The sequence below is a fragment of the Ictalurus furcatus genome, chromosome 17, assembly GCF_023375685.1.
Source record: "Ictalurus furcatus strain D&B chromosome 17, Billie_1.0, whole genome shotgun sequence".
In the NCBI taxonomy this organism is placed as follows: domain Eukaryota; kingdom Metazoa; phylum Chordata; class Actinopteri; order Siluriformes; family Ictaluridae; genus Ictalurus; species Ictalurus furcatus.
Window position 1 is genome coordinate 12,846,206 of NC_071271.1, and position 15,324 is coordinate 12,861,529.

Genomic DNA, 15,324 nt, shown 5'->3' on the forward strand with positions numbered 1-15,324 from the left:
GACGCCACAAATGGCAAGCGCAAGAAGTATGCATCATGTAGATATTTGCAGATCCATGACTATGTTGAACATAATGGATCATGGGCTATTTTAATGTAGGGTTTTGAGTAATCTACTTGCTGGAAGCAGTGGGTGCTTTAAACGCCATTTACGAGAAGCACAGCGGTTAACAGAGAGAAAGGGTTAGAGAGAGAGAGAGAGAGAGAGAGAGAGAGAGAGAGAGAGAGAGAGAGAGAACTGTTATGTATATAGATTATCAATAAAGATTGGCAGTTGGTGAATTAATGCTGTTAAGAGACAGGAAAATATAATACATTATCCAGCGCTACAGAGAAAGCCACTTAGCTCTCTAACACCAGATGCATCAAATGTCAAACACTCAACAAGGACTTTGCCCTGCTGCGCCAAGGTTTCCAAGTGGTTGCTGTGGTTCTAAACAGCAAATCTTCAAGAGTAAAAGTAACACTGATTATCCCAATTGCATTCAGTGCTAATGCTACACATAAAATGTGGATTAATCATTTTTCTTCTGTTAAAAAAAGCATGTTTGAAATAGCAAAGACAGCAACAACTAACATTTCTGATCAATTTGAGTTTACTTCAAAGCACTGAAAATGTTCAAATTTGATGTCTTAAGTACATGGGGGAAAAAATCACAAGGCTTGAAAGTTTAAAAAAAAAAAAAAAAAAAAAAAAAAGAAATAAGTTAGACTTAACTTCAAGAGAGTAATAACCTACTCTGTGTTAAACAATTAAATATATTGCAGTGAGACTTACAATAGACGTTGTAAGATCTTGGAGACATGAACGATTGATCAGTTTGAGAGATGCAGACACAGAATGACTAGTTCTACTTGTCTCACTAAAGAATTCCCAAACGTCTGGTATTCCTAGCTAGACTTGCACTTGTGCAAGCAAAATGTCTGATCAAACATGTAGAGTTTATTGCAAGTGATGGATCTGTACTCTGAATTCAACACCAAAACATAATTATGACCAGGACTTCAGTCAGGAATAGCTTCAGCAGTGTATCTTTTATGGGTACCCTTGTCTGAACATGAGCCCGTGTCGTTTTTAAAAATTGTGTAACTAATTTGAATTTAATCTTGATAAAGCTGTAAAACATCATCCTTTTTCTTACCAAATTTTACAGACTCAGAACTCCAAAATCATTAATGTCTGACTGGAATGTCAAGTAAGAGACTACTATGCGCATACAAATCACATTGCTATAATCAGTGGTTAGTTTCTAGGATACATAAGTATACTGTATATAAGGAATAAAAAATAATACTACAGCTATACATAAGAGAATGAATTGATATAATTATGAGGATTGCTTATTTTGGGAAACAATCCAAACTATGTAAGAATTCACTGTCGCACTAAAATGTAAATCCCATTTAATATGGGATTATTGACCTGTTACTCAACCCCTCCTCATAGACAATCTAGGGCTAGATATTTCCTCATTTACCGTGGTGTGCATATATGTATAGAGGCCCTCCAAAGAAAAAAAAACCTTTAACTGACTGCACATGTGATACCAATATGCAATGATAGATAGGATGTGTTGGAAAATACCTTTCATATCATATCAAGATCCACCTACATGTTCATGAATAAAGGTACTCATGATATAGTGGACTTAGGACAACATGGAACACCAATAAAAACCCACAAATACTGCATAGTAGTTCAATGCCTCAGGTGCATGGTAACATTATAGCATTGACAAAGTTTGATCTGTGATTCACACAGTGGGGTTTTGGTGATTTTGTACAGCTATTTTGTAAGTGTAAACACTACAGTGGAACCATGACTGGCTCAACATTCCTGAGCAGTTCTTCTTATCCACTCATCTAAATAAACAAATAGTCTTTTTCCAGGATAAGAAATTAGATCTTTGAATTTCTTGTACATAAACATCGGCTAGTCACAAACTCCATAGATAAATTGTATAAAATCGTATAAATTGTTTGTGAAGCTGATCGTTTGATTTTTGATTGTGTAAAGACTTTGAATATTTTGTCAATCCTTAGTAAGACTAAGGTGTTAAGACATTCTTAAATAATTTAAATCAGTCACAGAAGCTCCCCACAATAGCAGAAAGGGGCATCAGACGAACATAGTCTTTGCTTTTTTTTTTTCTTTTTTTTTTAACAATTTTGAGGAGGAGCCAGCATTGGTGCAAAAAGCAATCATATTAATAAAACAGTCAACATCAGGGCTGCTTGCACTGGAGTTTAACATTTGTTTATGCCAGCAGCCTGATGGCGCCGTTCTCAGAACCCAGAAGCAGGAGTCTTTTGGTGGGCAGCACAGCCAGGCTGGTGAGGGTCCCGCGGAAGTTCTCAGAGCTAAGTTTGGTGCAACTAGCTGGGCTGGCAGAGATGTCCATCATAGAGTACACACCTATCTTGTTGGCTACAGTGCCTGCCACAATCTCAGCACCATAGAGGTCAAAGGCATGGATGGGATCAGAAGGAGTTCTGTACAGGTGAAGAGGCTTGTGCTCCAGATCTTTCCACACTGTCATAGTGTGATCAGTGGAGGAACTAATCAGCAAATTCCCCTCTGCTGCCTGCAAAACATACAGATATGGGTACACATGCACATAACCACATATTTTAGACTTTGTAATGATTTTTTTTTGGAAAAATTAAACCAAGTCGAGGTTGACAGCTTTCTATCACAGTGATCCATCATTACATATTGTTGTTTAGCTTGTATCAGCATTAATAATGAGTAATCCATGTGCATATTTACCTAAACATGGGGTTGCAAAGGCACAAACAGAATCCTTGACCCTGATAATCGAGGTTAAATAAAGTTTGTTTTTGCTCTTGTCTGTTGTTTACTGCTTCTGAACAAACTGACAGGGTACAATTTCTGCTCACACTGTAGGAAGCTCAGTACTATTCCACGAATTCACAGACTCAAGAAAGTAATGAAGGTGGGTCTTGTTCTTTAACTGCTATGTACTAAAACTACTCGCACCAAAAGAAAAAATAAAGTCCTCGATTAATTATGCCCAATAAATCCAGAGTAAACCTTCAAATACAAGAACCAACAATTAAGTTTTATTTGTGGCTGGAAACAATGAAATTGTTGTCTTCCTTAACATATTACTGAACAATAGCCCCATTTAGAAAATAAGAGATTTCTAATTAATGATAATCTTCAGGAATCTGTTGACCTTGTAAACAATGGATTCTGAAAAATCATTAAATGGGCTTTTGTGCAGCACAATTACTATTATTATTATTATTACTGACCTCATTAAAAATATAAATGTTGACAGACATCTACAGACTATACTTGCACATCTGATAAGCATGGAGCACACACCCACCTTCATCTGCAGTATATCTCCCTCATGAGCAGGCCAGCCTCGTAGCACCAGCCCAGTCCGTGCATCCAACAACACTATGAAGCCTGAGGAGAATCCGGCAGCCACTGTTCGTCCTCCAGGGCTCACAGCCAGGCAGCGGATTAGACCCGCACTCAGGTTGTTATAGGCCAGGCGAAACTCATGCTGAGAGTAGGAGAACAGCACAGTGTACCTTACCGATAGCCATTAATACTAATGCCAAAACATGCTGCCCACAATGAGCTGCATGATTAACTCAACCCAATCAATTACATTTGTAGGGCAGCTTTGAAGAAAAGGGCAATGAACTTAGGTTTTTAAATGAGACGGGGATGATATGTTGGGGAGTGATTAACATACCTGTAGGCCAGGCTTACGTGGGTCTAAAAAACGAAGGACAGAGTCAGCACTGGCAAACACCACGCTGCAGTGAGGAGGTGGCATAGTGGCGACAGCCGTGATTGGACTCTTTCCATCAAGTGCTTCGTAAGTCCGAACCTGCTTGCCTTTTCACACACACAAAAAGAGCTTGCTTATTAATATTAAAGCTGCATTATGTTACTTATTACATTTTTAACAAAAAAGTATCATTATTGCGTGAATAAGGAACTCACTTTATGAATACGGTGTCTTTAAGGCCTCATACATTACCATGGCTTCATGCCATAAAAATTGAGCACTTCTTGAATCCTCACTAAATGTGTACTGACATGCCACACGCAACCGTTAGATTAATCCATGCAGTGGAAAGAATGTTGCTTGCAGTAACATATGCACCAGAGAGGTGCCCCAAAAAAGTTACATACTATAGTTTTAACACTGTCTGTACACTTACATGTACAGTTACAAAACCGTACTATACAGATAGAATTGCGTCTCACCTGTGAACTGGTCCCAAATGTGGACAGTGCCATCACAGCTCACCACCTCCTGTAACGCCTCCAGCTGTGCAACACAGAACACAGACTTGCGATGGTCTGTGTACGTCAGTCGAGGCTCCAACTCTCGAGTACCATCACCATAATTATACAGTGGCCAGAGTTTCACCGTTTTGTCTTTGCTTCCAGAAAGAAAGTAGTCCTCACCAGCTAGTGGAGTCAGACACTTAGCTGTGCCTGAGTGGCCCAAAAAGCTCTGCAGGCGGATCTGGTGGAAATGGAAACGTGGGTCCTGCTGGTTGAAGCCAATCTCATATTGCCAGTACGCCAGCCAGTTACCCTGCAGAGAACGACCACTGCGTGGGAGCTCCTGCTTCAGTGCACTGTCCTCTGGAGTGTGACCCAGAACCCAAGAGGATGAAGAAAGTGAGGAAACTGGTCCCACTGACATTGAGGCAAACATGGAGTTGACATGGCTTGATGATGGAATATAGCTCACATGAGGCCGTCCCCAGATATCAAAAGAGGAGTGATTCGGACTCCCACTGGGCTCAGGATCCCGCGCTACTTGGATTCGATTTCCTACCAAGTGACTGCCAAAAGTTCCAGACTCAGGAAGGGCATCTCCACTAAGAGGAGTTGAGGTGGACGAGGGGGCTGGGAAGGGGCTGCGACCAATCTGGTGGCTTAAGCTTGGAGAGAAGCCTATGGAAGAAGTGGGCATCTCTGCTCTTTGACCTCCAGCTAGGTTTGATTCTGGGCTTCCTGGACTTACTTTGTTATGGTAGGACATAGCCAGTCCCCAAACTAACTCATGGTTAGGAATTAATTTCCGAATAACTGCGTCACCTAAAACGAAAACAAAACATGAAAAAAATTAATATTATGAAAAAAAATAATGAATGAATAAATTAAATTATTCTCCAAAAAAATCAATCGGAGAGGACTGCCTCACCAATGAGACAGTGCAAAGGGATATAGGAGGTATACGCCATCTCTGGATTGAACACGGCCTGAAGTTCTTCTAGAACCCCCAGTTCACAGGTGACCTCTCTTCCCTCTGGAGTGCAGACATCAATGTATGTATACTCTCCAACCTCTTTTCGGGGTCCCTTCTCTATCTGCACAGCAAGATGCCAATCAAATCACTAAACTACCAAAACAAGAAAATTCAACAAAGGCACAGGCTAAAATTACTGTTCCTGCTTGAAAAAAATAAATAAATCAGGGCAGTACAAGGCCTGATTCAACCAATTCAGCCGAGCATTAAGAAACCAGATGCTTTACTAATGCATTATTAATACATATTAATACAGTATGTACCAATAGTATTTATATGTACCAATTTGTATTACCTGGTTCTGCTGACTGTCCAGCAAAGAAAAGACGTGAAAGAACTTGCAGAGTGTGTCTGCCATGTGCTGTTGCACCATCTCCCTGCCAATTCGCAGCCATATCAGTGCCATCAGGCTGAGTGTCTTCAAGCACACAGCAGAACGGGACTGCACCCCACTGGGAAAACTGCACACAGGAACAGCCACATCAACAAATTTAATATTTCAAATTTATTGCAAAAAAAGTGTGTGTGCTCTTACTGTAACTACATGCAGAAGCTGAAAATGAAAAGGGGTCTAGTGTGAAACTTTACCCCAGTTTGGGTGAGGTGAGCAGGTCGAGCAGGGGCAGAAGCACATCCTGATTGATCTTCATCAGCATGTCCATTAGAGTGGTGTCTGACAGATAAACTATAATCTTCTGAGTCAGGACAACTGCAGCTAGAAGGCCTGCCTCCTTACGAGTATTCAGGCGGCAGGAGGAGGGGGGAGACACCTGGAAAAGGGTTATAAAAGAACAAAAAATTGTCAGAGGCAGGTATTTACATTGGGTAACTCAAATGTATTAAAATAGTGTACAATCATGTCCAGTGATGCATTCATTAAAATGACAACAAACACAAAAATAAACAGCACACAAATAACCATAACTCATGGTCATAAATGACCTAGGTGTTTTTTTTTCACTAATTCCCTAAAAACCATTAAGTATTTTCAAGCTAAAACTCTCATGGAAAACACTAATCACCAAGAGAATAATGCCAAATCTTCCAGCCAGTAGCTATCCAAGCCAAGCAAAGATCATGTGTGGCTTTTTAAACCAAGCAGCTATATTTCTGCTGATAAAAGAAAGCAAAATAAAGGGTAACTATTTGATCAACTCACTTTACATAACTAGAGAATCATCTATTTATTATACAATATCTCAATGACTGATTCACATTACAGATCCGTTATGTCTGACAAAGTTAAAGAACACTTGTAGTAAAGTGTTCTTTAACTTTGTTAAAGTTAAAGAACCTTGGAACACTCTTAGAAACTTATCATTTGTATTTTAGATATGTGCATGTGACAGTCCTTTACCCCTTTTCAGACTACAGGTTATCAATAAGGTTTAAAGCAATTACTGTATGCCCATTCTCTTGAAAGATGCAAATTCTGATTGTGTAGATTGAGAAAATTATTGCATTAGATATGTGCCATGTATTCTACAGTGGATGTAAAAAGTCTACACACCCCTGTTAAAATTGCAGGTGTTTTCCCCCAACTTTAATGTGACATAGCATCCAATAAAATTCAAGTGGTTAAACAAATAGAAATGTTTCCTTTAACTATTATATTGTTAAAGTAGCTTTTGCTTGTAATATAGCACTCAATCTTTATGGGTAAGAATCTACTAACTCAGCATATTTTGATTTGTAAATTTTATTCCACTCTTTCTTGCACAAATGCTCCAGACTGGAAGGTGATCTCTGGTGCACAGCCCTCTTCAAGTCATTCCACAGGTTTTTGCCAAGACTTAGATCTGGGCTCTGATTGGACCATATCAATAACTGAACTTTTTTTTCTGAAGCCATTCCATTGTTAACGTAGATTTGAGTAATTATTGTGCTGGAAGATGAAAAGTTTCTTCATCTTCAGCTGTCTAACATAGGCCTGCATGTTTTATGCCAAAATAGATTGGTATTTGCAGTTATCCATGATTCCCTTTATCTTGACTAGTGCCCCAGTCCCAGCTGAAGAGAAGCAGCCTTATTGCTTGACACTTCCGTAATCATGCTTAACAATGGGTATGGTATTCTTTGGGTAATAAACTGTCTTGTTTTTGCACCAAACAAATCTTTTAGAATTATGCCCAAAAAGTTCGACCTTGGTCTCATCAGATGAGAACACATTTTGCCACATGGTTTAGGGTGAGTTAAGCAGGCTTGGATTGTTTTCCCCTATGAGAAAGGGCTTCCATCTAGCCACACTACTCCATAGCTCAGACATGTGAAGCATGTGAAAGATTGTTCTCACATGTTGGAAGTGACCAGTATTTGCCAGACATTCCTGCACTTCCTTTAATGTTGTTGTACATTACAGGCAGCTGTTGGCAGCCTCCCTGATAAATTTTCTTCATGTCCTTTCATCAGTTTTGGAACATCAGTTTTTTTTCATCAGTTCTTGTAATGACACTGTGGTGCCCTATTTTATCCACTTGTTGACCGTTTAACAATGACATCCTGTACATTCTTTGTAAGCTCTTCACGAACCATGGCTTCAGCTGTCAAGCCAGGAAAATGTAAAGAAAATGTGTTGGAACCTGATTGGTAAAGTCTGAGCACAGTCACATGCACCATTATAGAAGAGGGTGCACACTTATACCAAGTTTTTTTCTCCCCCTCTTAAAGTGTTTCTAGTTTTTTTTCACTTGAAATTTGTTGGCTGCTATATCACCTAAAAAAGGTGGGAAAAGATCTGGCATGATTTATCTTGGTTTCATTTTTTACATCACAAAAACAATTTTAACAAGGGTGTGTAGATATATCCAGTGTACTTGTATTTTAGATTTCTGTCAGTCATGAATACATCCTGATTTTGTCTTGAACTGCAAATTGATGAGAATATTCATGCTTTCTTACACAATCAGGGTATACAGAATGGACCATATACTTTGAACAAAAAGATTTTAAAAAAGGATGTTTAATAAAAAACAAACTTACCAGGTAACCAATGTATGGCAGGTACTGATAGGTCAAAACAGGCTCTCCATACAGATGGGCTATGTAGATGAGACAATCAAGAACTGGCTTTGCAATCTGGTCACCAACAATTGGTTTCTTTTCATAAACACTTCCTGTGTTGTCAAGGCTACTCTCTTCATTTGAAGACAGCAATAATTGGTGCTTCTCAGGGCCTTTAGAGAAAAATATGTAAAAAACTGAATTGAGACTGGTGAGGAAATACATGCCCAATAATACAGTACTTAGTACAATGGCAAATGGTTTAGACAAATACATCAGCAATCTGCATAAAACATACATTTAATTCTTACCTATATAGCAGCTAGTAAGAAGACGCAGAAGATTTCTAGCTACATATCGAGAGGTTACTGTGGGCCCCAATTTAGCAGACAGCCATCTTACGGTCTTGCAAACAGTGTCTGATTAAAAAAGGTATATAAAAATTACTTGTACAATGGTGATTTCCAAAATGTATGAATTCGCAAAACTGTTCTGACAACATTTTCTAAACATTATCCCCAAATGCTTTTTCCACTTACCCAATAAGATTTTGTGTTCTTTCTCTTCAGAGTCCTCTGAAGGGTCATGCTCATCCTCTTCTTCCCCTATGTTTTTCTCACTCTCTCTTTGTACCACTCCATTCATGAAGTCACCCTCTAGAGTACCCACTGTGGCTTCAGACTCCTCTGTGCAACCAGACAATGTCAGTTCAAGACTAGGAGCTTTCTGCACTGTGCCATCTTTCTCATCTACTGTTGCATCTTCATCCTCCAGGTCACCTCCATCTTCCCCATCACTGGTTTGCTTTAAGTCCTGACTGCTGTCAGCGGACTTTAAACTTGCACGATCCTTGGTGGAGTCTCCATCTCCAATGGACACCTCACTAGCACTACTCTTATCACTTAGTTTACCCACACTTAGAGATTCCTGGTCTTGGTCTTTGTTTGCAGAGTTCTTGCCTTGCAGTTTAGCAGATACACCAGCTGTTGGTACAGATGATCCATTATTGACATAAAAGCCGTTCTGAAAATCCTCACCATCAGCAATAAAGACCTGATCATTCAGACTGATGCCTGATGAGTAATCCACAAGTCCTGGGTCTCCAACCCCAACACCTCCACTACCACCACTGCTGCCTCCCACTTTGCTAGCTGAGGCAGTTGATGATGGCCTACCAGCCACACATTCAAAGTCTTCCTCCTCTTCTCCACCCCTTAAGGCTTTAAGCCCATCCCATTCATTTCCTGCCCCTGTGCGACAACTCTCAAATCCAGTAAGAACTTGAAGCACATGAGGTAGAAGGCTAGACAGGAAAGCTTGCAAGCCAAGCCGCACTATAAGCTGTAGTACAAAACAGTCTGTGTAGAGGTAGAAACGACCACGAAGGCAGTGGGGGTTTTCATATACACCTATGAGTGGCTTCATCAAATATTTTGAGGAATTGCGTGGCCCAAGGACACTGGAGACTGGTTCAAATAAGTACCAGGCAGCATACACAGCTGTAGATTCTTCTGTCATTATAGCAAGCACAAAAGGTAAGAGAATCTCCAGTCCCTCTGCAGTGATCTCATCCTGTAGAAGAGTCTGCAGCTGTTGCCATAAGCTAAACACAATATCCCGACCTTGAACATTGTTGCTGGACACCATCTTGGAATGGTAAGAGTAAATGAAGTGATGAAGTGCTGGGAAATATCCAGGGAAAGGTATTGGAGATAACACAGGAGTAAGCAGTTGCCAAGGATCTGGCGGTGGAAGGCCCTCATAAATTGGGTCATATTTGAAAAGAAATGGTAGGCCAGCATAGTGCAAGTTCAAAGACTCAGTCTCAGATGTGTGCTTGTGAATCTGCAGAAGGCTCTCAAGTGCATGATGAAGCGGTAGTGGGATATCCCTAAGACTGGCAGAGCAAAACTTCATTACTGCTTGATAACGGCCACGCAAAGATGCGCCTGGCTTTATACATTGGAGTTTTGAGGAATAAAATATTTCTGCAATGAAGACGCCAAGGGCTTGCATGTCTCTGTGAAATAGGTCTGTAAAAGACAAGGGTGCTTTTGATGTAGTACCTGATGCTCTCCTATCTACATCCATTGTATTCTGAACTTGGGAATGCAACCCTTTAACTAAGAAGATATTAAGCTTCTCTAACTCTTCTAAAGATTGTAAAGGCTTGAATCCTTCTGGCAAATTTATTTTGAAATCATCCATGTTCGTGTTAGAAGCAGTGATACCTTCCTGCTTCTTAATAACTGAGGTTCCTCTGTGAAGAATGTTACCCATAGATGCAAGAGTATTTATGGTGCTGCTTGCAGTTTCTCCAGGAAAAGAGCTATGAGAGGGAGACGATACCAAAACAGCATGCTCTGCAGTTGTCTTCCCTCCTGCAGAGCTCACAGTAGGTACTGGTATAGAAGTTGAGGCAGAGACAAAAGCACTTAAGGAATCAAGAGCCTCTGTTCCTTGCTCAAGCTCCTCATCCCTATCAACCAGTGTCCAACCACTAGATTCACACCCTGTTGCTTCTGGGACCGTTCTATCCACATCTACTGTAGTCTCAAGAAGTGGGATTTGCCATGCTGACACACTGATAGGACCAAGGTGGGGAGGTTCTGCTGGTGAATACTGAGAAGGTGCAAGGCAGGGTGGGTGAGGTTGGTCAAACAGTTGAACAACTCCATAGCTGGTTAGATGGGTATGGTTATCCACTACGTGCAAGCATACATTCTTGGCTTTTACTGCTTCTTTACCGGTCAGCTTATAGCCAAATGTTAGGTCAATCCAATGGTGTAGGTGCTGGGATACTTCACGACTGTCTAAAAGGCGCCTGTGCACTGCAATAAACTCCTCATAGGAGTTGCACCATGGAGGCACCTCAAGATCTGGCATGTCTGGGTGAATGGACCGAAATATAGCAGGATCTGTATAGAATTCTGGTATGCATTCATCTGGTGTCCAACTCTGAATACGTTCCATGCTAGCTGGGTATTCATTGGGCTCCCACTGAGAACGAACATGGCTACAAAGTACAGATTTGGGTGTTTGTCTAGCCTTGTAGACATAGTAGGTAATGTCTGATAGAACATCTGAAATATGGTGGGGTACATGGAGATGATCCGACTGTCCTGAACCACTAGGACCTACTGGTGCACCAAGATCAGAAGGGAAGAGGCTTCCACCACTTCCATTAGCAGCTGCTACAAGAGCTTCTTTGGTCATTTCATAAGTGAAATCCAGTTGTTTGTCACCCTTATTTAGACGAAACTTTGACCTCCTGAGATCACGAAATCTTCCATATGGTACAGTGAAATCTACCACCCAGGGTAAAACTGGGTGATAGTTGGGGTCACACTCACGTCTTCCAGCTAATCTGTTCAGTTCCATCAAATAACAAAAGTTGCTGACCCTACCATGAACCCAGTCTAGGACCAAAGATTTGAGATAATCCTTACAATCCTGGCATTGCTGTTCACTAGCGCCATTTCTTACATTTTCAGCACCTTTATCTTTTACAGTTTTTGGCATTTGCCTTCTCATTGCATACCCTGCTGCTTTCCTGTCCTCATCAATTTTTTCATAACGTGCTAGGGATATTTTAAGGCGACTGCAAAGCTGCTCATCGACAGCTATGTCCTGCAGGGAGAGCTCACCACATGACAGTCCTGATGCATGGCATTCACGCATTGCTATGAGTACTTGGTACAAAATGAACAATACTTTAGCATTGCTGTTGGCAAGCTTAGCTGGACTGTAGGTGACAACATCATGAAGGGAGTATTGTGTATATGGGAGGATGACGTACAGCACCTCGCCTGACTCAAGCAAGCATTCAGCTGGGACCACATTTGGACACAGAGTGTCTGTGTTTTGCTTGACAGCCGAGGAGCTGGACGATAGAGGGCACTCTTTCTCCTTCTCTCTTGCTGGAGAGAGGGATGGTGACAACCGGTCAGTTGAGAGAAATGTACAGCCAAACAGTTTTTGCAAAGCTTGGTGAATTGCATCAATGGCCAACACCTGTGTTTGGTCTGTAGCACCTGCATATGGCTGCACATGGTTCATATATGTCTCACGCCACAGATTCCTGTAATACAAAAAAGACAAATCAGTTCTCTCTGCCAGAAAGAGAATGTGTATGGCTTATTTTTATATGATTTTATAGAAATGTAACATGCAGCAACTACAGCGGTCAACAGGTGGATCATCACAGGATGATCACAGGAGACCATCACACGCATATGTGCTTGCTGAACAACCCATTCCAGATTTAGTTCCCCCTTTGCTGTTATAATAATCTCCACATTTCTGAGAAGGCTTTCCATTAGATTTTGGTGCATGGATGTGGTCATGCTGAAACAGGTTTGGGCGTCTTAGCTCCAGTGAAGGGAAACTGTAATGCTACAGCGTACAAAGACATGGTAGATTCCTCTGTACCATATACAAAAATTTGTGGCCAACACCGTCAGGTGTCCAAAAACTTTTGTCATTATAATGTATAAACCTATTTCAGTTTTACTGAATGAATAAAAAGGTCATTTGTAGCCAATGCCACTAACATTTTTGATAGTAATATTACAAAAGTATTCTCAAATTAAAAAGTTGTGATGACCGATAAAATAAAATGTGATTGGTTTGTTCCTGACAGTTTCACAAGTTACAATTTGATCTAATTAATTTTTACGAATATTTTATCAAGTCTGTGTCAGTCAGCTATTTAACCTGTAAACATGTGATCAACTTAATAAAAATGTATGGCTAAGCTAAAAGCAAAAAACTACAACCTTTTTAATAGATCACAAATATTTTAGGTCTTAACACAAGAAAATTATTACAAGAACATTTATATCTATTCAAGGGGAGAATGCCTATAAATACTATATTGTTTAATGTTAAAACTGTGATGTTCTGATTGATTTTGGAGCTACAGACTCTCTTATTGTTGTTTTGGATCCTGTGACTTTTTAACAGGACAAAGTTTTTTTTTTTTTTGTTACATTGGGATTGTTTTTTTCCACAAATGTTTAATTTTATGTTAAACTGATTTTTTTTTAAAGTACAACTCTTGGTATTTTTGGTAACATACTCATCATACTAATTCCAACACTTGTGAATAATGCTTATTTTTACAGGTTATCTGACATGTATTGAACCATATTACTTCCTGGTGCTCATTATTTACCTGATGTTGCACTCTGACACTTTCTGCATCTGTCTCATGAAAGAGTCCTGGGAGAAGCCTTCCTCATGCCAGCCTGGCTCCCTGGCAATGCTATAACCCAACTTGCTTTTCCTTAGACCTTGGATGCAAACACGAGTCCATCCAGGAGGTAACTTCACAGAGCGCTGGAGGAGAGTACGGATATCTCCGTCACTACTGCAGTCATAACGAGGACAACAGGTTACTCTCCTTTCTCTTAGTCCCACAATCCAGCGGGTAGAAACGAGTGCCACCAGCTCATGGGGTCGTGTTCCTGGTCCAATCTGCCGTTGGTCCACTCCAAGATCCCGCTCTAATGCTGAAACCAGCCACTCCATGACAACCTCTCAGGGTTTAACCAATATAAGCCAAAGACTTTTTACTGCTCCTCTATGAAAGGAACATAAAAACCCTCCTATTCCACCATGAGAAGCTCATAAAAGGGTGGGACAGTGAGCATCACTGAACAGTGAATTTCTATGAACAAACAAACAATGAAGAAAAAAAAAAAAAGGTTATGTGTATATCAAACACAACTAGTCAAGAATTGAAATTGCATAAGCTTAAGGTTTCCACTACATGTTGCACACCAATAAGAATAATGAAGTTAATCATTGACATATCTTTATACGTGAATACATTCATCGATTTTGTTCATTCATCATAAGCATCTGCTTTATCCTGGTAAGGGTCATGGAGGATGCAGCATCTATCCTAGGAACCATAGGTGTGAGGCAGGAACACATAGTGCACCGTGCGTGCGTGCACACACACACACACACACACACACACACACACACACACATGTCTAGAGGCAATTTAGATTCGTGAATACTCCATCTGACTAGTTTTTGGTAGGTGGGGAGGAACCGAAGAACAAGGAGGAAACCCACAGAGATAGGAACTCGAGCTCAGGATCAAACCTGGGACTAAACATGGATACATACTTTTCATATACGCATACAAATACATGCATGTATCAGTTCAAGTAGTAGGGTGCATTATGAATGCATCTTCTCAGAGAAACTTGAACAAAGCACCACAGATACCAAAAAAAGACACAAATTCACCTAAGCTGAGTGAACCAGAGCTTTCCTCATTTTTGTCTCCTCAGCCACACCAGGAACTCTATTTATTTGTCCCAGGGCTGGTCAAAATAAAGCAAAACATTATAATGATACAGTGATGCATTACTTCAAGAGTATCTTAGATCACTGTGGACATCATCATCATGATAGGTTTTAAAATGCTGATCATCTCTACTGTTACTTACAGAGACACTTTTCCTTTAAAGCCATAGTTTTTCATTAGTGTAAAGCACTTTCCTGATACATATTATGTACTATGAAAATATCATGATGAATGTATTTATTGCCCCCATACTGCCCCCTTTATAAGTTTCCTACAACAATAAGGATTTACTAATAAAAGTTGACAGGATAGCTCGCTGTTTACGACATAAATAAAGCGTACGTAAAAAATAAAAGAATAAAAGTTTTAAGCAGGAAACGAAAGCACACTAAAGGAAAAGCAGTAATGAAATGCAGCCAGTGAAACACAGCTTGTTATTGACCGTTAGCTAACTAGCTCACAGCTCTTTACCTCTGCTCTGTAAACAGCCTCACTCACAGACTGCTGTCGTTATGTCAGCTCCCATGTTTACCCAGCGCTAATTCATCCATACAGCCATGCAACGAAATCCAGAGGGGAAAAAGATCAAATCACGTGCAATGTCTCACAGAGGACTTTAGTTCCTGACAGACGACATTATTTGCTTCCTCTGCACTGATAGAAGCCATGATGTTGTGTTCGTAAACAC

General features: G+C 40.3%; 1 protein-coding gene across 3 annotated transcripts; it reads right to left on the minus strand.

Moving 5' to 3' along the window:
- Positions 1-36: 36 nt before the first annotated feature.
- wdr81 (WD repeat domain 81) lies at positions 37-15,324 on the minus strand. Of its 3 annotated transcripts, XM_053646987.1 has the most exons (13): positions 15,108-15,324; positions 14,576-14,652; positions 13,488-13,982; positions 8,851-12,392; positions 8,623-8,730; positions 8,291-8,484; positions 5,900-6,081; positions 5,607-5,772; positions 5,207-5,372; positions 4,255-5,100; positions 3,734-3,879; positions 3,356-3,538; positions 37-2,584 (listed from the first exon to the last, which is right to left on the minus strand). In XM_053646987.1, the coding sequence occupies exons 3-13, from the start codon at positions 13,841-13,843 to the stop codon at positions 2,258-2,260; spliced, it is 6,216 nt and encodes a 2,071-aa protein (XP_053502962.1). In that variant the 5' UTR covers positions 13,844-13,982; positions 14,576-14,652; positions 15,108-15,324; the 3' UTR covers positions 37-2,257. The 3 variants fall into 3 exon arrangements, with proteins under 3 accessions (XP_053502962.1, XP_053502960.1, XP_053502961.1); XM_053646985.1 differs by lacking the exon at positions 14,576-14,652; XM_053646986.1 differs by having other exon boundaries at positions 14,576-15,324.